The 22,518-nt window shown below is 30.9% G+C and overlaps 4 protein-coding genes across 7 annotated transcripts; 1 reads left to right on the top strand and 3 right to left on the bottom strand.

Moving 5' to 3' along the window:
- Positions 1-1,897: 1,897 nt before the first annotated feature.
- LOC148236725 (isochorismatase domain-containing protein 2-like) lies at positions 1,898-5,923 on the bottom strand. 3 transcript variants are annotated; one of them, XM_088182841.1, is made up of 5 exons: positions 5,829-5,923; positions 5,476-5,696; positions 2,887-3,096; positions 2,576-2,692; positions 1,898-2,519 (listed from the first exon to the last, which is right to left on the bottom strand). In XM_088182841.1, the coding sequence occupies exons 2-5, from the start codon at positions 5,608-5,610 to the stop codon at positions 2,364-2,366; spliced, it is 618 nt and encodes a 205-aa protein (XP_088038967.1). In that variant the 5' UTR covers positions 5,611-5,696; positions 5,829-5,923; the 3' UTR covers positions 1,898-2,363. The 3 variants fall into 3 exon arrangements, with proteins under 3 accessions (XP_088038967.1, XP_088038969.1, XP_088038968.1); XM_088182843.1 differs by lacking the exons at positions 5,476-5,696; positions 5,829-5,923 and adding exons at positions 3,225-3,285; positions 3,347-3,404; XM_088182842.1 differs by lacking the exons at positions 5,476-5,696; positions 5,829-5,923 and adding an exon at positions 3,225-3,274 and having other exon boundaries at positions 2,887-3,118.
- A 1,921-nt stretch (positions 5,924-7,844) lies between these two features.
- LOC148236724 (uncharacterized) lies at positions 7,845-9,093 on the bottom strand. Its single transcript, XM_088183105.1, has 4 exons — positions 8,451-9,093; positions 8,272-8,388; positions 8,109-8,207; positions 7,845-8,032 (listed from the first exon to the last, which is right to left on the bottom strand). Exons 1-4 carry the CDS (start codon positions 8,976-8,978, stop codon positions 7,898-7,900), a joined length of 879 nt encoding a protein of 292 aa, XP_088039231.1. The 5' UTR covers positions 8,979-9,093; the 3' UTR covers positions 7,845-7,897.
- Positions 9,094-10,347: 1,254 nt separating this feature from the next.
- LOC148236723 (uncharacterized) lies at positions 10,348-12,300 on the top strand. Its single transcript, XM_088182020.1, has 4 exons — positions 10,348-11,233; positions 11,303-11,419; positions 11,810-11,896; positions 11,971-12,300. The coding sequence occupies exons 1-4, from the start codon at positions 10,436-10,438 to the stop codon at positions 12,157-12,159; spliced, it is 1,191 nt and encodes a 396-aa protein (XP_088038146.1). The 5' UTR covers positions 10,348-10,435; the 3' UTR covers positions 12,160-12,300.
- A 4,535-nt stretch (positions 12,301-16,835) lies between these two features.
- LOC148236722 (translation machinery-associated protein 7-like) lies at positions 16,836-17,895 on the bottom strand. 2 transcript variants are annotated; one of them, XM_088182087.1, is made up of 3 exons: positions 17,789-17,895; positions 17,076-17,201; positions 16,836-17,016 (listed from the first exon to the last, which is right to left on the bottom strand). In XM_088182087.1, exons 2-3 carry the CDS (start codon positions 17,196-17,198, stop codon positions 16,945-16,947), a joined length of 195 nt encoding a protein of 64 aa, XP_088038213.1. In that variant the 5' UTR covers positions 17,199-17,201; positions 17,789-17,895; the 3' UTR covers positions 16,836-16,944. The 2 variants fall into 2 exon arrangements, with proteins under 2 accessions (XP_088038213.1, XP_088038214.1); XM_088182088.1 differs by having other exon boundaries at positions 17,780-17,865.
- Between the last annotated feature and the right edge of the window lie 4,623 nt (positions 17,896-22,518).

Here is a 22,518-nt window from a genome sequence, read left to right as displayed (position 1 = left end):
AACCGACCTCAAATAATGAATCTGCACAAAACTACAGTTTTTTGAGACATATGTACTGATACATTTCAGATTTCCTTCGGCCCTTTTTATACTTACAATAAATAAAAGGAGCAGAACATTGCCTTCAAAAGCACACACTTTCTAGGTAGTACTTTCACAATCAGCATTATTATTCAAATGAATATTTCTCGATAGCAAATTTAAAATTGCTTTCTAAGAAATATAAAAATCTGGGCGTACCGAAAAAAATTTTGTTGAGTCATACGTTTTTGAAAGATTTTTTCCTTCAACCAACGCCAATGATTTTGAGCTTTCACCGAGATTTTGAATCGTCGACCAGAAAGAAAGTAGAGCGCGCTCCTTTTTGTCCTATGCCCTTAAGAACGACTGGCTGTAATGCGCCAAACGTCCGCGCCACCCAGAAAGCGAGGGCCTCTTTAGAGGGTCACCCAGGAATCTGAGCCACTTTATCTCTTTTTGTTATGAACGTTGAGATACAATTGATTGTATTTTCCACGTAACATGTACTCAATAAAGCACTTTTTTAAAGTTTCTGGAGGAATTATCTTGATAATCATTCGATGCTAAGCGATTTTCAGCTGCGGGGGTGTAAAGTGTCCTAGATATTATTCTTAACTGTCGCGACCAGGACGTCAGCATTCGAGAACGCTCCTCTAAAACGAGCTTTAACACGTATCGCACCATGTCAGTCACTGATGACTTATAATGTTTGACTTGAAGAAATCGTTCCCAAGTGCCGTTAGTCACCCGTGAACCAAATATTAACATAGCATCTGACTGTCACAAAATGCACTCTAGAACATTAAAAAAAATCAAAGCTCGCTAAATACAAATATGTTTCCGATGATAGCTATTAGGAGCTAGAACAATTCATCAGATATGCTGCGAATAATACCCGCTATAATGGTTTATCTTTTGAATTCAAAACATTTACCTTACATTGAACGCATTTATTTTTATCTTAAATCAAAACGGTTTTAAATTATTTGTAAAAATTGCGCAATTATGCGTATACATGTTTGATCTCTTCATATTACTACATCACATAGTCATAGAAAAACGGATTTAACTCTTGGGAAGTCGAAATCACAGTAATTGTTTTGGATGAAGTTCCTGAAGAATGTATACTCTTGGTGGAAGTGATTTAGCAAGGACATCCTAATGCTTGAAATGCGAAAAAATTGAGAGATTTTCCGGGGACTATTTGTTATTATTTAACTTTCTTAGTCGTAGTTTTGGTAATTTGTTGCAATTCTATGGAATGTATAAGCGAGATATTTTTGTTTAACTTCTCTCCTCATAAAGTCGGCGCTTTTCTATCTTAGGTATGCAATCTTAACATGGGCTTAACGATCTTAACATTGTATTTTAATTATTGTTCATTATACGTAGACTCACAGCTGCGTCGGACAGTACAGAAGCTAGTAGTACAAGGACGACCGGGCGAAAGTTTTCCCACTCAGTACTGGGTTAATAAAATATAAAAAGGGGGGGATTTAAATTTGCCTGAGGCGTTAAATCAGCTAATATAATACATATTATTTTGAATGACTTAAAGCTTAGGATTAAATGTACAATTGGTGTTGCTCAACACCACGTAAGAGTATTTTATTAACAAGTTTATTTTTTCTTGATAATGAGCTTCTATTGAATGTCAGTCTTAAGGCCACAATGGCGGCAAGCCCTTTAGAATTAAAACAAGTTACTTACTTGCCCTTCTGCTCGGAATCCAGGTATAGATATATATAAATGTTTAATACATGTCTGTTATTTTATGTAGTTTCATCTTGATTTAACAAGATATTATTATCACATAATTTATTTTGCATATTCACTACTTAATTAATTCTTAAAATTATAATAAAAAATATTTATATTTATTTTTAAATCCATTTGATTATTATTTATTCACTCTATAAAACAATATTCAATATTAATATATTTCACTATATATACAACACTTAATCTAAGGCCCACGTCCCTAATACATGTAAATAGAATCGGTAGAAATTCCGCTTCACTTTTTTTACTATTTGAATTGAATTTACCTGACTGGTTAAAAATATTTAGAATATATATTGTTTTTAAATTTCTATCACAAAATTTTATTTTTTATAAAAATAATTTACCAAAAAACCGTAGCATACAATAATTTAGACAAAAACATGAACTACTTACAGCTCATGATGTATATTTGATATGTAAATATAGAATAATATACAATATTGCTTTATAATCAATATTTAAAGCATACGAACAGTCCTCGATTTATATAATTGCTTTTTGAAAGATACACAAAAGTCGAGAAATGCCCATATTTACTCAAGTACATAATACAACTTTTACAGTTTAGATGCAACCTCAAAACCTAATGAATCCGGTATGGGTTCTCGGACTAGCTTCGATATTTCTTTGAAATTGGGATGCTCCTTGTCCTTCATCAGTTTAAAAAGAACACTTTCCGATGTCGAAATGTGACAACCAATATCTCGCATTCTCTGTAAATTACAGATAATTATTAAGCAATACACTATTTATAAGCAATGTATATTACCTGAATAGCCATAATCCTATCTTGCTGCATTCTAGATATGCAGCCATCCGCTAAAATATGGACTTCAATATTTTCTCTCAAGAAATCCATTGCCGTTTGCTCTACACATATGTGACCCTTAAAATAAACATTCATGTAATACTTTGATAATAATAAATCATTTTGTATAGCATTTTCATTTTTGAATTTAAAACTATAGAAAAGAGTTTTGGTTTCGGACAAAATTTTATCTTAAGTCTTATTATAAATAAATATCATAGTTTTAATCAATATTGTAGTATATAAAACTATTTAAAAAAATATATACAAACTTCTAATCCGAATAATATGACTGATTCTAAGTTATTCGAAAACTTTTTTTTTATTTCGTCCATCAAATAAGGAGTTGCCATGCTGAACTTTGTCTTCTCATAAACAAGTTCAGCTGATTCTTTGTTAAAATCAGCAGTGCTGTGTCCGAGTCCTTTGGGATAATGTTCAGAAACATACATGGGTATGTTCAATATTTTTGAAGCAGCAGCCTGTAAACATTTATCTGATTAGCTAGAACAAATAAAAAAATGATAACAGAAAGATAATATGATAAATATGTATTTATATATAAAAACATGTGCAGCGCCTAACAACTTGATGTACATAAAAATAATACCTTATACAGTGAAATCTTAGTATAGCGAAGCTCACAGGACCGAAGAAAAATTTTCGTTATGCTGAAAATTCGTTATATTGAATGTAAGGAAGATGATACATTTTTATTTTATTTTTAATTACCATATTACTTCAGCATAAAAATCTTACAAGATTGACAGATCGTTTTTTGTCCATTTTTAATGATACTGTAATGAACACAATAAGATTTGTTGAAAAAATGTTTTATAAAAAAAGTTTGAGGGTTGGCGAAACATTTTGAATGTTGCTTGTTAACATATCCGGCACACATCAAATCAAGGACGAACTGAATTCGGAGAAATATTGTGTCAAGTTGTAACGTCATTTTTAAATTCGGATCAAAATATTTCGTTATACTGAGATCAATCTTTGTTACAATTACAAATTAAAAATTCGTTATACTGGAAATTTTGGTATTCGTTACAGAGATTTCACTGTATAACTATTATATAATAATTGATGATGAAAATTTAACATTAAAAAATCTGTGTACATTTATTTTTTATTATTATGTTTAAATAGTAAGCTATTACTATGTGTCGACTACCTTGCCAGTTATAGAGGACATTTATTAAAATTTATGTATTGACTGTGAAAAAAGGACTTGTCGCATATACACGTTAAAAGCGCAATAAACAAAATTGATATCAGTCTTTATGACACAATTACTCATAAAAAATAATAAATATGTTTTTTTTAAATGTTTATTTACATGATAAAGCATTTTAAGGTTCTTAAAATTATTAATAATTATTTTTATTGAATAATTGTAATGTAGATAATTGTAATATTTGTGTTGATAAGTGTTTCTATAAAATCACAAGAAATAAATAAAATTGATTAAGCAATATTTATAGTTTTATATAGGTGACTAATTTAAGTTTTTACACAAGTGATTATTTTTTTAGGCAGGATCTTAATAAATTGTATTGTAAAGCACCTTTCCGTATTATTAGGTCCACAAAGACTGATTTAAAATTAATTCTAAATAATATTCAAATTAAGAAATATCATCAATATTATAAAATATCATTTTAATGTCAAAACGATCACAAAATGAATCTAACTGTCCATTTCTCAAGAAGTTAGAAAGTTGTAATGAATTGAAACGTGAAAGACCTTAAATCCAAATTGTAAATGTTAAAATCGGAGATATTTATATTTATCGCAGTAATACAAACGACATCATTTGTAGCATTTGCTGTATATCTAATTCCAAATGTGAAATTACTGTCGGTAAAACATAGGATAAATGGAAATAAGATTATTTTAACGCCATCTATGTCAAAAGGATCATATTGATTTAGTAAGATTTATTCGAAACAAAAATAAAGGTTAAATAAATATCAGAATCAGAAGAAAATTATTATAAAGCTGTTAAAATACGATAAAAATTTTAATAATTATGTTATTCTAGCTATACTAATTAATTCATCAATGTTGTCTGTATAAAATATACATGATCATATTGCAAAATATTCTTGGCATAGTAAAAATTATGCATTTGAATTTGTCGAATGCATAAAAATGATTATAAATGCGAAAAATATGGATGAAATTAGAGCATCTGCATTTCATTGCTAAATAGAAAATGAAAGTGTGAATATTTCTGTTGAAAAAAACTAATATTGTATATAAAATATAAACTAGTGTCTGAATTCTATTACGAAACAAGATTTGTTGATATTATTAAATTGGTCAAATGTGGTAGCCTTTGCATAGTAAATTAAATAAAAAGAATGCATATTTAAAATAACATTAATTTACAAAATGAAACATTTGTTGATCAATTAAGAAATGGTTTCAGTGATTGCAAATATACTATCTTTGTATAATTATTTGAACCATTGCAGACAATAACGCTCAGTAGTTATTTAGAAGCTTTTATATCTTACTTTGTGAGTAGAAATCGCCTTTGGTAAGGTGACCAGATTTTGAAAATATCAAATGACACTAAAAATAAAATGGTCATCTTCGAATTTTTTTGCGTAATAAAAATTGCTATGGGAGCTCAAAAAAGGTTATTTTGACATTTTTGTGTAAGAAGTCTAGACTTCTGAGTATTTAAAAATATCTGGAAGTACATAATTTTGCAAAGAAAGAAATAATGAACTGTAAGGTGTATGCCCTTATTTCACTAAATATAATGTATAATTTCAAATAATATATGTATGAAAGTCAATGTACAAATAGATCTTACAACTAGCTAAAAACTATAACTGGCAACTTACCATTCTATTGGCAACCATAACTAATATAGGAAAATTAGACATGGACTTCCGAAACGCTTCTTGAATATCGCATGCCAGAATCGCAGTTCTGGATGCATTTAAGAATCCCAATTTTGCCAAGCTTTTAGCTGTCATTCTTGAAATTTAACGAAAATCAACTAAATATCTTGCTTAACCTTCGCTCTCTTCACTTGATAATACAGGGTCTGTAGCTTCAAAACCTGTTTTAGAAATCGTAAACGTCAAAACAAGTGACAGTTCAAAAAATAAAAAAATAAAACGTCAGATATTTTATTTTAAAATGTGTGTTAATTAATATTATCTTATTTACGTTATATTATAAAATATTATACATTTGATTTTAATCACTGTTTACAAACGTGGCAGACGAGCAGTCAAATAGCAGATTTTAAAGCATATCACTCCTGTATTGCCAGTAAAAAATAATGTAGGAATTAAAATAGTGTTTGTATACTTGCCTCTTATTAACCCGTTTAAGCTATACAGTGTCAGGAAAATTTAATGAAAAATGAAATATTTATATAAACAACGCAAAATCAATCAAAAATCGTAAATTTTTCAAAGTGCGTCAGAGGGACAAAAGTTTTCCAGTCAATGGTCATTTTTTTAATATTTCGATTTCATTAAGATGCATAGTATTTCATTAAATGACATACATTTTTCTAGCCAAATTCGAGGGAGAACATTGCTCTCCTCCCTCACCCTTTAACGACGTCTCTGTTTAGTATCCACGTTAATAGCAATAAAGTCGTGCGATCGTCGTCGAAGTGAAAACGCTCGGTTATATAGCATTCATATTAATACTTTTTTATAACAATATTACAACTTATAATTGTTTTTGCGTCCTTCTATTGACCAAAATTCGGTTTAAATATACTTTAATCAGCCCTCTTATATTAGAAGTCCATAGTAATGTCGGTAAGGAGAGCTATCTAATTTTAAAAACATAATATACTTTCAAAGTGCAGACAAACTATGGAGCAATATGCGAGATACGACGTGTGTCTAAACTTTTTTTCTGCTTATTTAACCCTGAGAGATGAGTTGGCTTAGTTTGTATTGTGGACTTTATCTAATGAGATTTATAAAGATATAATTAGTTTTAGAATCTTCATTATGTTAGGTTTGGATTAGAACAGCAAATGGACGTTTCGCAACTGTCAAATTGAGTTTCATAGACATTTTAGAGCAGCATATAGTTTCACTAGCGCCCATCAGTTAAATTATATTTTCACAAGTTAAAATATATATCTACTGGTGAAAATCACCATCTGGTCTATTATCTTGATTTATTTTCTTGAGATTGTTGATTTATAGTCTGAAATTCTTTTCTTAACTTGTAATATGAAGCTAGAGATAATTGAAATTATTTTTTAAATTCTGCCGAGCGTTCGGTAGAAGGATCAAAATTAATAAAAGAATTTTCTAGCTCTTCTGCTAAATGTAGTTTTTTATTCAGATTTTCTAAATTATAATTCAAATTTTCATTATTATAAATATTTCATCACTATTTGTGGAATTATACTGAAATTCTTCTATTAGTGTTAATAACTCAATCCTCAACTAAGTATACTTCATAATAAATCAATTCGTCCATATCCTTCTTCTTCAGGTCCTCCAAGCCGAAGTTGAAGAAATATTGATTAATATGCCACTATTTTCATTTAAAATTTGTGTTATTTTGTTTTCTTGTGTAACAACTTCAGCTCTAGTACCTTCCAATAAGCATTAAGTGTAGAAAGCGTCATGCCAAAATTAATGTTATATTGGAATAAGAAATCATTTTATTAAAAATATATTCATAAGTTTGATGTATGTGAAATAATTTTCAAGTTTTAATTATGCCCTGGTCTATAGGTTGAATTAACGAGGTTGTAATAGGTGTAAGAAAAATTACTTTCATAATCAGATGGGTAAAATCTGATGTACGGGAGGGCGCATTGTTAATATCAATAAGGCTTTAAAACTGATTTTACTTTTCATGTGTTCTTCCACATCAGGTACAAAGCAGTTAAACACCAATTCTGAAATATGTTACTCATCTAACTTTTTCTGTTTGCTCTTCATTATACCGGAAGGTTAACTTTATTATGTCCTTTCATAGCACACAGGTTTAATGTGCAATTAATTAAGTAATCCCCCGATGCATTGCTACAGAGTAAAGTAATTCTATCTTTAGCAATTTTAAATCCAGAAGCAGATTTTACATTTCTAAATACATATTTATGTTCATTCTGGCATGATCCTCCAATATAATCCCTTTTGGTCAGTTGTACACCCATCCTTTTCTCTAATTTTCGCCTTTAGAACAGTTTAAATGAAAACTTTTGTACAAAAACAAAATAAAATGTGGTAAATATACATATATTTAATAAATTTAAACATATTTTTATTAACATTATCATCTAACAATTCCAGCTGCCTTTTCCTCAGCTAATCGTTTCTTTTTCCTTCTAAAACTCCTCTTTTTGTGCTCGGGAACACTCCCTGCCAATATTCCAGCTTTTCTCATCGCAGTAAACTTAGCATTCTTTTTCTGAAACATTAATACAAATTATAACAAAATACTAGCATGAAAATTATTTTAAAATATTAATTAGTATAAGTGTTACTTTAATTTCTTTAATATCCATATTTGCTCCATCTGGATTAGTATACAAGACATTGATCCTTTTATTGTTTAGCATAGTGTGATGCATAGATAATGTTTTCTAAAATGAAAATTGTTTTATAAATAATTGATACGTTAAAAAATGAAAATATCCATGTACACACTTCAAAACTCAAGCTATCTTCAACTTCTATAAAGGCAAATCCTCCCTTTTTCTTGTCAGTGCCAGTTTGAATTCTAATTGATTTTATATTTCCAACTTTATTAAAATGATTCGTCAACTAAAAAGTACATTTTGTTATTATAATTAAAATATGTTTAAAAATAGTAACGCTAAACTTACTTCTTCCTCAGTTACAGTTTTGGGTAAATTACCAACAAATACTACAAATCTTTTGATGCCCTTCAGCGTCTTATCCTTTACATCTTCTTTTCCTTTGCCCGCATTTGAATCGTCCTCAATTGTAGCTTCTCCTTCCTCGTTAACGCTCATAACACTGTCATTGTCATTGTCGTTCACGTCTGCAGTATTTTCAACATCAGCACTGGGTTCCAAAGAGCTTAAACTCTTTTCTGTATTGCTGAGCTGCGTATATTTTTTTTTGAGATATTCCAATCGTCTGATTTTTTTCCTCAACTTCTTATTACCTGTATCTTCGGTTTCTTTTAACTTTTGCAACCTCTCGTCTAATTCTTCCATATCAATTTGTTTATCTGGTAGTCTCGGTATGCTGGTGGTTTTCAGCAATATGTCATTGGATTCCTTGTTTTTAAGATTAGCTGCGATTTGCTTTGATAAAACGTTCTTTTTGTGATTTTTACTGATACCGCCCGTCGTTTTCCTTTTAACGTGAGCTTTTTTAGCTTTCATTTTCGAATCGTCTCGAATGTTTGTCTTGACAGCGAAAGCACTATCTATTTGTGAAACATAACCCCAAATGTCAAACACATGCTCGAAAGATTTGCGAACAAGTATGGTGCTCGCGAATATACTTTTGATATTTTTATACGCGTTATTTTAACCTTTCCCTTACTGTGCCAAATAAAATGCTGTGTAGTATATACATATGCAAAAATGAGTGATTTTAAATCGGAATATTTATATAAATTAATTTAATTATTCATAGTTGAGGTCAACATGTAATAATAATTTTAATTTGATTGCTGAAAAAAAAATCAGCGGCTGTACGGCACAAATAGCCGAATAGACAGATTTAAAGGAAGGTCCGAGATCTACTGGTCAGTGATTCGCTCGCTTGCGTGTTAAGTGACGAGAGTGAGTGAGAGATGAGGACCCGGCAGTGCTACGCTATTACTAAATTTGAGTAAATATGTAAATTAATTAAATAAATACAATTGAAATTTTCTATCAATTAACGTATTCAAATAAAATGACACGAATTAAATTGTGCGGAATAATTAATATTTTTATGTTTCATTGGTGTTTTATTTTTAAGAATGTTTTTCTTCTTCTTCATCTTTACCGCCATCTGGACATTTTACGAAAACAATAAAATGTACAATAGCAATTTAATCTCTGAGATATAGGATGTTTTGGTGACTCTATTTGGCGCATATATAAACAAATAGCTTGGTTGTCCTACACGGGAGAATGCAACGTATAATTGACCATGAGAAAATCATGGATTTTCCAAATTCAATCCAAATGCGTACTTGCAACGATTGACTTTGTGATATATTATATCGTTACTGCAAAAGCCAGTTTAATTAGAAATTGCTATCGTTTGAATAGGAATGACATATCTGTTGGAATCATTGGTATACCTGGTAACAGCACATTTTCTCCCTTGAATTTATCAGTTAAAATTGTTGGTTCGATGACATTTTTTAATAATTTTTTGACTGCCAATTTGGTACCTTTGCAGAGACGGAGTGGATTAACGCTTCTAAGAAGAATGATACGAACACCAATCTTCAAATTTATGATGTTTGGTGGCAATCCAGCTAAATCAAGTCAATTTAAAAATTCAGTTGGATAATTTACTGCTTCATCTTGATTCATAACGGTATCTATTGATTTTTAATAAAGATATATTTCACCTGATAACACGTGTTGAATGAAATAATATTTAAATAATTTGTGGCATAAATAGGTGCTCTACCACATATTATCAAAGTATGAAATAACGTTAAAAAATACCAAAATTAAGGTTCATTGTGGTAATATTGATTATTTGGATATGGTCGATAAAATAATTGCTTAGACCGAGATTTTGTTTGTAAAGAACTGCGAGCAATTTCCATCAGACGCACGTGGGCTCCCGGCTTTCGCGTGTTTAACCTTTAGTTGGACTTATACTTTCCAATATGGGTAAGATGAACAGACCTAACGTTCAGAATAATAAAGGAGGGGGAAACAAAGAAGCCTTGAAGGGAATTTCGGCTAAACCCAAGAATATTACCAAGACGTTCGAAGATAAGCAACAAAAAAAGCCATTTGCCAACGGGGAACAGAACAAGAAGAAGTTTTTGATACAGACCCAACAAGAGAATGTTGTTAAGAAGGAGAAACAGGAGTTTACCAACGGTGCAGGTAAAAAGGCAAATAGGGAAGAAAAGAAAAAAGGAAATAATGAATCCAAAGAGAAGGATACAAACGCTGGCATTTCGAAGAAAAAGAAAGCAAAAACTCCGCAAGTCAAAGTCAATGAGGATGTTGAAAATAACCTAGTGCTTAAGCTTGACAAACGTAACAAGACACGATTGAAGTGCGAGTTGAAGAAAGAGATGATCATGAAGGGCAAGAATCCAGCTGTTGTTTTAAATAAAAAGAGTTTATTAAAAAATAAATTGAAAAAGCTCGTCGGTAAGCCGGAACCTCATAGCAAAAAAGTACAAAAGAAGATAATGCTTATCGAAATGTTATTAAGTAAGTTGAAGGACGCCAAGGGTGCTGATAAAGAAACCGGAGAAGAGAAAACAACGGCAGCGAACGAAGTCAAAAAACCCAAGAAGAAGAAAAATAGGTCTAAGGAAAAAAACCTAGAAGCTGAAACAACAGAGGAAGTGGAAAAGGACGGCGAAAAACCAGAAGGAAAGAATTTCCCCAGGGATCAATTTGTTGTATTCATAGGAAACTTACCAGTAACCATTACAAAAGAATCTGTGAGTCCTATTTAGTGTGTTTTTTTTATATCCAAATCCACTCCATCTAATGTTAGTTGTTTTTTGCAGTTATTGGAAGCTTTCAAGGAAGTTAAAGGTATTAATAAAGTACGTTTGCCACGAAAACGGGCTCAAAAAACCCGCCGATTTGCCTACATACAAGTTGAAAATGAAGAAGCTAGATTGGTAAGGATAGACTAATATTATACATATTATTTGGTGCTTAACTGCGAACTTGAGTTTCCAGCACTTCACTCGGTAATGAATGAATGAGTTTGAACAGGTCTGCATTTTGGTCGTTTTTTTATTAGAAGTTGAATTTATTACAAGTATTTAACTTCAAGTTCATCTCATCCAGAATTCCAACGAGGTGAAATCCGTTTACTTGTTGCTGGAGATTATCTATACTTGTATCTTAGCATCTTTTTGATAGAAGCTTTGGGGTGCATCCCATATTCAGTATACGAAAAAATCTCTAAATCAAACCGTCCGGCCTCTCACGAACTTGCTAGACATAAATGTTATGGCAATTTTAGTACCATATGATTTAACAAGAGTTTAAATTTATTTTTTCAGAATCTACTTAAGATGCACGGAACTCTTATCGAAGGCAAGCCAGTGAATATATTCTATGCGGATAGGAAGAAAGGAAAGTCTGTAACAGTATGTATCAGAATATTATTAGTTGTAATAATGATCAAAATAATTATTTATAATTGTAAATATAATTTTCTAAGGCACAAAATGCTCAGTTAATAGCACAGAGAAGATTGGCTCAGGTTACTGAAGCCGATATCAAAGAAATCGGCAAGAAGCTACAAAGCCAAAATAAAGATAAGAAGAACAAAAATATGAAAGTCAAGAAAGAGGAACAGGTAGAAGAAGAAGATGATGACGAAGATGATAATAATTCTGAAAGTGATTAAACATTAATGCATGTATATAATCTATATATACTAATTTCTTATAACATAATGTTATAGCTTTATGATTTTTTATTACAAATTGAAATACTTATAAGCATTATTATAATGCTCATTGTTTTTTAATAAATATTTTGACGATTATGTATTTTGTTATTACTTGAAAGTTTTATTCTTTATTTATGAAATTTTTGTTTACTTGTAGGTCAATGTAATTTTTTAAAGTACCTTGGTGGTAAGATAACAGCTAAGATTCAGTTCACATTCAAATTCGTTTATTAGTTTTGATAAATAAAATTTGTACATAATTTAAATGAAATTCAGCTATGAACTCATTTCGAGAGATGCCAGTTTCAGCCTTCAATTGATATGATAGTGGACGAAAAGCCTTAGGTTATCTAACTTATTCTTTAAATTCCCGGAATCCAAGTTCATTTTAACATAAACTAACCTCAAGGTTGGTTAGGGGTGTAATGAAAGGAAGTTGACTGTATACTTGAATACATGTTGACTGTATACTTGAACTGTGTTTATTCTAAGAATTTCATTAATTCACTATAACGAAGACAGTGGCTTTAGACTTTCGATACAAATGCTTCTCTCATTGACAATTTTGTCTCGTCTTTTTTTGTATGAAAAATTTGTGATCTGTTCTTATGGGACATTAAACAAATTTTTTGTCTGTTGAGTGGCAGAGTAGGTGAGTCGCCTATCAGCGATTCATTTCGTAACTGAAGATATCATAGCATTTACATCATAAAATTTTCTTCCTCTCTAGTCCTTTCTTGTATTGGACTTTTGTTAAATCCTTCGTGAGCTGATTAGGATGGTTTGAGTCTTTCTTTATATCTTATGTCATATAAATCCCTTCTTTCACCTTTGCCATATCAGGTCTCATTGGATGTATGAATTTGGAACAAACCATAGAGCATTTTATTTTGGTATCTTTGGATAATACTCATATCAGCATGCAAAGCTAATGCTATGCAACAGATTTGCAGGTGGTCAGGAGAGCGTTTCCCAAAACGCTCAGGAGAAATACTACTGAGACTCTAACAAATAACGTAGTACTACGGGGGGTGGATCCCGCTCATCCGGCCCTTAAAAGCCGGATACCGCCCATTGGGTTGGTCTCGTAGGGCCCTAGTACTGGTAACGACAGTGGTTCTTGCAATGGAATAAATAGCACAAGGTCTCTATCTGCTTGTGGTAATATAATATTATTTAACTGCGCTGGTGGGCATGTGTCCTTTTTCATGGTAAATGTCACATAAGACAGATTTTTGCTTGTTTGCATTGATTCTCCAAAATTGTTGCCATTTTTTAATTTTATTCAGATGTTCTTGTAAAGGTCTAGTCGCCTTGTTTGGATCTTTATGTGAGACCATAACGACTATATAGTCTGCAAAGGTAGCGCACAACTTTTGTTAGTCAACGGTAGATCTGTTGTGTATAGTAGATAGATTATCAGTCCAAGCATTGCCTTGAGACTCACCCGATCTAATTTTATGAAGAGCTGACACTTCATCCTGGTATTTGACTTGAAAATGTCTGCCACTCAAATATGATTTAAGCATAGGCTTACCATTCGTCCTGGTTTGATAAGAATTGTCCCAGTTATACACATTAGTTCTGTATTAATCAGGATTGTCCTGGTTTCACAAAATTTTCGAGATGACCATTTTTTTTACCTTTTATCAAAATGTGCTAGATCTTAACTATCAGTTTTACTATCCTACATTTTCAAAGCTTTATAAAATTAATCAATTGATATTATTTATCCACTTCACTAATATTATCGTCACTATCACATACATATGTCATAGTTTAAAAAGACATGTTTGCCGTGGGCCAGGCGCGTGCGGGCGCTGCACGATTGCATTTGTACTATTCACTCGTGATTATATTTTTGGATACTTGTGGAATTGTTAATATTGATCTGTTTGCTTTGCACAAATCACTTTGACGATTCGCACTATAGGAGTAATGTTCGCGGCGAACGAATATCTCATGTAAGCAAGAAATACACGTTTGAAGATTCGGTGGACTAAGACAAATCTTTAATTAATGAGATCAGCGTAGAACAAGTATCAGAATCTTAAAAGCATGTTATCTGTGACCAGAGCGACTCGATTTTCACAACTGCAAGTCTACGACTCATTTAACACCACCATCCAAAAATGAATTGAATTTTTCATTAAATTTTTCCGGCAACTAATTGGCTGCAAATGTCTAAAACGATTACGTCTAAGCTAGTTTTTCCCAAAGAGAACAAATTTATTATACAGTGGTACCTCGGTATACGCCGACTTTGGAATAAGTCCAACTTGGTATACGTCCTATTTGGACGATAAACATTTTGCTTGGTATAAGACCTTCGTTTGGAATACGACCCGCGTGCGTGCTAGAACTTTTATGAGTCAAAAAGACACATCGCCCATGCGCAGCTTGTATGAGTTACAACACCGCGCGAAAAAAACGTTTGGTAAACATCCTATTTGGTATAAGTCCAAGGATCTGGAACGGATTAAGGATGTATACCGAGGTACCACTGTATTTTGTGCCTATAAATTCTGATACATATATCTTTAATTGCAATATAACAAAACTGATTTCAAAATTCTTCGTCTTTTAAAGGAAAAGTTCATTCCCAGAAAAGTGAACACTGAAGGTATTATATTAATTATGTTGTAATATAGACTAAATTAGCACAAGAAAATATTTATAAATTTTATTTAAACCAAAACGAAAGCTTCAAGTTCTGGATGTGTTAAAGAAATTAAATAGACTGAGACAAAATAACAATGAAAATGATTATTTGATTTCAGTTAAAATATACAGGTATTTTAAAATGTACATTGCTTGTAACTCGCCTAAAAGATTAATGTAATTCTGTAGATGTTGTGTACAGAAATATTTTAAAACATGGTTTATTCTCATATTTTCCCGACTTGAAATTATACTATGGTTGTGGTAAGATGTGTTGGCATTCTATTTAACAAAGGAAACAGTGAATCCACCAATCTTTGCTAGGGATTATAATATTACATTGCCTGAAATCAAAATGCTGTTATAAGCTTTTATGAATTATGAACTTGAACATGGGATATCATCGAAAGTAACAGTGAAGTAAGATCTTCGAGCATTTTAACACTAATTCCAAGCCTAGCTATGTAGTTAATTGTTTCTCTACCAAATATTTCAGGTCCTGTCTAGTGTTCTCTTTAATGAATAAAGTTTGGTCTAGAAAAAAGAGAAATGAATTTAACAGTTAAGTCTAATTTTTGTAAAATAAACATAGATTTGTGTAATGTGTTGTGATTTCTTTAAATTTTTTAAAAAGCCAACAAAAATATCTATGGAGAATACCGTATTTATATAGAATAGTCATTTTTATGAATGTAGTTATGAAGTATTTCTGGTAAATATATGTGTATTTCATGTATGGTAATATTTTACTCATCTGTACATTTACACAATAAGTATATATACGCATACTTTTTTCATAAATTTACATAGATTCTGATAACTTTCATTAAGCAAACATAAAAATTATACTAATAGTTTTATACAATTGTTCAAAATATTATTATGAGTGATGACAATCGTATAGATTGGCTTGTAAGGTCAATTATATTAGTGTAACCCAAATATTCACAGATACTACTCTAGACTATAATTTCTGAAACGAATGTAGAAACATTAACCATGTGTGTAATAAAATTTGTTTTTATGATAAGATTGTCTGTAGAAGAAATATTCAAAACTAGAATTATTAATAAATTTCTTAAAAGCAGTATAAAAATACATTTATCAATGGTGAATGAAGACAACAATTTATGGAAACCATCTCTACAAATTATCTTGTAGAAATCAAAAATCTTTTATCTCTTTAATGAATCTGAATATTTTAAAATTGTCAACATACGATAATAACAGCCTTCACGAAATCTATATAACATGTATATGATTCCATCGCCTCTAAATTTTTGTTGATGTTTACAGTAATTTAAAACAAATCTATATATTTGAAGCGGTCATGGTTGTAGACGGTCCTTTACATTTCAATTTAACGTTTTCGGCAGTGCCGGTTGACGATTTGTAATAGGACATTTGTACAGCAAACTGTACAAAGTGGCCCTTATGAAACATTCAGTAGTATTCGTGGCGTGTTTGACGGTGGACCTTTTTTGTCATAGCTAAACCCTTCGACTAGTCGTCGATATTTATCTTGAGCATGTGTCCTGGAGATGGTTGTTTAGACAGGAGGCGAGGCGAAAAACCTAGTTCGAAGGAGACCGTTTAGCTAAGATGTGATCCGAGCATCGAGGTGTAGTCAAGTCTAACGTCTCGAGTGAGCTTTTGGCACCGCCTTATATTCCCAGTCGGGTGTGTCAAATGTGTTGGAGTTCGCGAGCAAGGCTCAGCGGGACTTCATTTTCGCGTCTGCTGCGTCTCCGGACGGACATTGTATCTGGGTCACCATATATTATTTATATTTTTAAGATATACCTATATATTTTTTATTTAAAATTTATACTATACATATTGTATAATATCAAAAAAATTAAATTGGCACCGGTAATATATTTTCATTATCATTTCTAACTAAATCAGGTTAGTATATTTCATATTAGAAAAAGTAATAACATAAAGACTGAAAATAAAAAAAATAGAAAGCAAATTCAAAATTTATTTTATTACATAATATTACATCATAAAATGATTTGAGGTATAACAGCAGATGTTCGAAAAGTTAAAAAAATATAAAGTCGGTCGAACGTGTTGTCATTTTTTCCCAGATTTTTTAATTCCTCCGGTAACTAAAGGACCTTTTTGGGCAGCTTTAGTTTTCGCATCCTAGAATGAAAAAAATTAATTTCATAAATTAAAAATAACGTATAATAATCAATACGAACCTGCAAAGCTTTTTGTTCTTCCTTCATCTTTTGCTTATGTGCAACCTCTTCATCGTCCATATCTTTGGCACCTTTTTTAGGTGCTTTAAGAGGCTTTTTCTTACCACCGTCTCGTCCGGACATGATCTGAAATTAGAAATGTTTACTTAAGTAATTCTATTATCAATTGTTACTGCACGAGTTGTTTTGGATCTCGTCTACATTTTATAAAAGCAGAGTTTATTGTTAAAGAAACCATAGGCAGAACTGTGACAAATTTGCAAATAATTTTCAATGTCTCGTATGCGCTTAATATTGTTTTTAGTTGCGTAGACCGATACAGCTTCAGATCACTGAATGCTACTCTCATTTGGAGCAAACAGTGTATAGTTAATGAAAGCAGTAGCAATACGGAAATATACAGTGCCACCAACAGAATCACAAATACACATCTGCATTGGGGCATTATTGACCAGCATATTTTATAAAAATAAATAATATTTTCACTAGTCGTATCGTTTATTTGGAACAAAACTGAAGATACATATTTTATGTTGAGCGTTTCATTGATAATATTATATAATTAGGCTTAATTAAGCGATAATATCGGTTAAAACCGGGTAATATTCGTCTCGCTTGTTCACACGGAATATTGTTCCAATACATGGAGTATATAAATTGAAGAGGATTGAATAGGATAAATGTGCTATTTTAGTTATATTTACTGAACTAACGCTTTTTTTCGATCCCGCGTGACAGTAGCGTGGTCACACAAAATTGCTGTTGGCTGCCCTGCGCTTAGGTTGGTAACACGAAAGTCATGTTTGTGCCAGTGCTGCCAGTATGAAATATTGATAATGATGGAATTCAAATGGTTGATGCATTCTGCCGTTTCAAAATTATTATCAGTATTTACTAACCTTTTTAAAGTCGTTGCCCCATTTCTATAAATAGCTCTATTTAATAATTCTACCCCACCGAAAATAAACAATGTATTGTATATAAAAATATAGTCTAAAAAAAATATTGTATGAGCCTATTTATATATTTATTAATTCATTCATTATGGCCAAAAATTGAAGACACTCTGGTATCACTGATTTGGCAGCGGCGAAGGGCAGCACATTTTTAGGTGGACCTCGACGGGAAGGCAACAGCTGGTGGTGTCTCGTCCACCGTTCATTCGTATTATTTTAATAACAAACATGTACCAAAACTTATTTATTTATTCTTTAATATTGATATTGTTCCTTTCAATATAGGCTCGTACATTTTTGGGTTTTAAATCGTAAACAACTCAACGGTAGCAGAAAAATGCTCTTTTAGTGTCTCGCAAAATTCTGCGGGACAAGTAAACATCTCAGGGGGGAGGGGTGATGGCGTCTGTCATAGAAATTTTATAAAAAATATTTTCTTGTTAGGCGGTTTCCATAAATTTTGTCACGGATTTTTCGTGAAATTTTAGCTCCCTCTCCTCCCCTTTATCACAAAGTGTCACACCATTTCAGACCCCCCGTCACGTTACAGAACCAAAATTATTTTGATTCACAAAGTCAATATATATGAAACGTATACCCATGATTTACAAAAGCAATAATATGATTATTTTGATTTACAAAGGCAATATATGTGAAACGTTTTGTACTGATGCATGCGTATGACAAAGTAAGAGAGGTGGGTTTGAGACAACGATTGACCGGCCGCCTTGATCATAGGTGGTATAAGATATGTATTTGTGTGGAAGCAATGTTGTTGAATAATTTCTTCTACAAGTTCTTTATAATAATAATAGAATTGTACTCAATATTCATAAACATATATAGTAAATAAATCACACGCTGGAGCACGTGAACACTGGACACATTGGAGCTTAGTGAATTATTACATTCCAGTCAAATTTTTATAATATAATTGTTAAAATCTATTTTTTTAAATTATCTCATTATTTTTTTACCGTAATTATATTATGTTTTTGTATATACATATATATATAAATATATTATAAAATGATCAGTAATTCTTGGAGTGAATTTCACTTTACGTTGTATTATTTTAGAACAATTTACAACTACTGAGTAAGTAGTGAGACACCAGTCTGAAATTGTGTCTGTTTATCAGTGACATATATTTTTTTATTGACTATAAACTATTATTACAACTTACAATTGATATATGTCACTATACACGAGCTAGTTCAATTTTATTTGAATTATTACCCACGAAGAGATTAGGAAAACATAGGAAAACCTAATTTGTGATAATAATAGTTTATTTTATAATAATTTATTTTATATAATTGTTTCTTTCTCAGATCTTTTCTTTTCATCGATTAATACCACTGGTTATATTATATCAACAACATATGTTTCAACAAGTAGTGAATGAGTTCAGTTTCGATAAGTACGTGGAATTTCTTAGTATTATATTTATAAATTTTTGATGTAAATTTGCACGTAAAGAGGCTTTTCTGCATTAAAGGGTCTTGCGCCATGTAGTCTAGTCACTTATGCATGATTTTATTAATATTTCATGAATTATAAATCTACTTCATGTACTTTCAGAAGAAAATCTGTTTACGACTTACAGAAGGAATGTCGATTATATCATTTTCATTCAATTCTTACCACGAAGTGGTAAAGTTACCTAGCGACGTCAACCCCCTTTTACCACCCTCTCGCAATATACATACTACATAACGCAACTGGAGTCAGATACGGCAGCGTAATTTAAATTAATACGTTCGAGAAAAAAGGGGGTTTTAATTTAATGTACGTTTCATAATTATCGATAATGGTCGATTTTACACGGCGCGAATCGTGTATGGGCGAGCATGCGAGGCGAAAATAAAGAGCGCGACGCTTAATTAAAAAATATGCAAATTGTACTACAACCAAACGGAAAATGCCCTCATCACGCCGGTCAATCTATAAATACTCCGTAACAGTGTTTCATGTTTCGCGGCCGTAAATGCTAGTGGCTACCCCCGAGTACCAAGGGTTCATGTAAATACGTACTGGGATACAAAAGTTGGTGGACTGACCTTATAATTCGAGAGCCAATAATGGGAGGGTAGGGTAGCACATTGCCGAAGCTAATCACGATCCAGTTTATGAAAAAAGTTCTAAATAGAGATAGTATAGTTAGATACTATAGGAAAATGTTGAAATGCAAGTTTATACAGACAGTAATTGAGTTAAGTAATTAGTCAATAAATGTCTTTAAGAGTTAACGTTTAGGTTTAGCTTAGATGCAAGAAAATTTAATCCTTGTTTAAGATGCAATTTTTTTTTTAAATTCTATTGAAATTTGGTAAGAATTCTTGGAAGAATGTAGTGAGATACATTTAAGGTTTAACTAGCATTTTTAATTGAATGCAACAAAACGTATAATTTTGACTAGAAATAATATGAAGCAAAATTTACCTTTTAAAAGAGAACCACATTATAATTCCTATATAATGGAATCTAAATTGGTTTAAAAAAAGCAATTAAGATTAATTAATAATTCTTGTGTATTACCCCTAGGCATCAACGTAAAAAATGAGAAGCTTCAAGATGTAAACATTTTGGGAATGAATGGCGTACCAATGAAGATTCGTACTAGGTATTATATGTACATCTGTTCAAGATACCAATATAGATTTCCTGGAAATATGTAAATAAATTATGTGACATAGATAAAAACACTAATATTTGTTATGAATTAATATATATATATATATATATATATATATATATATATATATATATATATATATATATATATATATATATATATATATATATATATATATATATATATATATATATATATATATATATATATATATTATTTTAGTCTTAAATAAAAGCTTGCTACGGTAATTAAAAATATTAAACATGATCAAGTCATATTATCATCTTGGTTTTATTAACTCCAATATAAAAAACATAATCATGTAAGCTAGGTGCAAAAGATTACTTTTTACTACAAAAGTATAGTGAGACATTTCGTAAGTTGAGCAGCAAAGCGAGACATTATAAAATTTCAATGCTAATTATTTCAGTAATTAATTAAAATATTTATAAATATACTTATACAAAACTCATTAAAGAGTTTAAAATAACAAGATAAATTTGCTTTATTATTTACCATTAAGTTTATTTTGTGGGTGACGATAATCTTCGTTTCACGACGTTTATCAGTTAAAAACGGGAGACGAGGTCGAAACTTTTTCCGTTCATCTACGTTCACATGTTGTAAATACTTATTATTTAGATTTGAGTCACTTCAACACAATCAACCGATCTTTTAACTTAAGTAGTTATATAGCAGAGGTGGCCAAATTTCATGCCAGTACGAGCCACATGCAATAATCTTAAAGACTTGAGAGCCGCAATAATTTTTTTCGAGGGAAGCAAAAATAATGATTGTAAAAATTGTTTATTGTAAATTCTATTTACATAAATATATTTTGTATATATGTATCATATTTTTAACAACAAACGAACAAATAATAAATTTGATTGTGAAGGCATTTATTTATTTATTATGGCCAAAACTATTCAGTAGCACAGGCGTGATGGCGGCGGAGAGCAGCGCATTTTTTGGCGGAACGCGATGGGATTTTGACGACCGGCGGCGCCTCATCCGCCGATTCAGAAAAATTGAGAAATCGGAAATTCATAGCTGATCAAGTTTATTTCAAATGGATTAATCAAAAATGAGATAGTATAATCTTAATTCTTCAGATTTTCAAATTTAATTACTGAAATCTGCCAATAATTATTTTAACGTCGCTCGATAGTCATAAAGTTTTTCATTTTTGCTCTCAATCGATCTTCATCGATTAGACTTCAAGTAGTAAATTAACCAATTTTTTTATTTTTATTACTCATGAAAAATATAGTTTATTTTAGATAGGCATAATCAAATAGGACGCGTAAAACTTTATTGAATTCTATAAAGTCAGATAGTATGATATTATAAATAGACTATCATCAATATTTTGTATAAAGCCTTGAAAATATTAAGGGTATGCTTAACTAGGAGTTTTTTTAATTTCAAATTAATGTTTTTTAAACTTTAAAGAGTAGCATAGTAAAGTTGCGATTTCAGATTACATACCTACATACAAAATAGTACATTGAACAAAAATTAAGAAACCATCTCCTATTTCACCACCACTTGAAAACCATATATTGACGTTGACTAGAGCCATGCGTTTGTTCCTAAATATCAAATACTTGAGACTAACTTAAATCTGACTGAAATCGATGCCGCAAATCAGATTTTAAAATCATTAGTAAAATATTTATTTTTCACTCGTAACTAATTTTATGGGTTACACAGATGTATCATTTATATAAATATTAATTTATAAATAAGTGCTTTTTAACATATTTAACATACTAATATGAAATATGAATGCCATTTTTACAGTTTGTTTTTAATAATTTGTGATAAAATATTTTAATTTTAATAA

Source organism: Plectrocnemia conspersa, unplaced genomic scaffold, assembly GCF_051122295.1.
Source record: "Plectrocnemia conspersa isolate PC_06_02 unplaced genomic scaffold, ASM5112229v1 ptg000003l, whole genome shotgun sequence".
NCBI classification, from domain to species: Eukaryota; Metazoa; Arthropoda; class Insecta; order Trichoptera; family Polycentropodidae; genus Plectrocnemia; species Plectrocnemia conspersa.
This window is presented reverse-complemented; position numbering and strand designations above follow the sequence as displayed.

Excerpts from the sequence above, each read along its gene's own strand:
- LOC148236725 (XM_088182841.1), bottom strand. The coding sequence starts at position 5,610 with ATGACAGCTAAAAGCTTGGCAAAATTGGGATTCTTAAATGCATCCAGA. Across the intron at positions 3,097-5,475 it reads TTATGGTTGCCAATAGAATG|GCTGCTGCTTCAAAAATATT; the intron begins GTAAGTTGCCAG and ends AAATGTTTACAG. Across the intron at positions 2,520-2,575 it reads ATAGGATTATGGCTATTCAG|AGAATGCGAGATATTGGTTG; the intron begins GTAATATACATT and ends TGTAATTTACAG.
- LOC148236724 (XM_088183105.1), bottom strand. The coding sequence starts at position 8,978 with ATGAAAGCTAAAAAAGCTCACGTTAAAAGGAAAACGACGGGCGGTATC. Across the intron at positions 8,208-8,271 it reads AAGATAGCTTGAGTTTTGAA|AAAACATTATCTATGCATCA; the intron begins GTGTGTACATGG and ends TTTTCATTTTAG. Across the intron at positions 8,033-8,108 it reads TGGATATTAAAGAAATTAAA|AAAAAGAATGCTAAGTTTAC; the intron begins GTAACACTTATA and ends TTAATGTTTCAG.
- LOC148236723 (XM_088182020.1), top strand. The coding sequence starts at position 10,436 with ATGGGTAAGATGAACAGACCTAACGTTCAGAATAATAAAGGAGGGGGA. Across the intron at positions 11,234-11,302 it reads TAACCATTACAAAAGAATCT|TTATTGGAAGCTTTCAAGGA; the intron begins GTGAGTCCTATT and ends TGTTTTTTGCAG. Across the intron at positions 11,420-11,809 it reads AAAATGAAGAAGCTAGATTG|AATCTACTTAAGATGCACGG; the intron begins GTAAGGATAGAC and ends TTATTTTTTCAG.
- LOC148236722 (XM_088182087.1), bottom strand. The coding sequence starts at position 17,198 with ATGTCCGGACGAGACGGTGGTAAGAAAAAGCCTCTTAAAGCACCTAAA. Across the intron at positions 17,017-17,075 it reads AAGAACAAAAAGCTTTGCAG|GATGCGAAAACTAAAGCTGC; the intron begins GTTCGTATTGAT and ends TTTTCATTCTAG.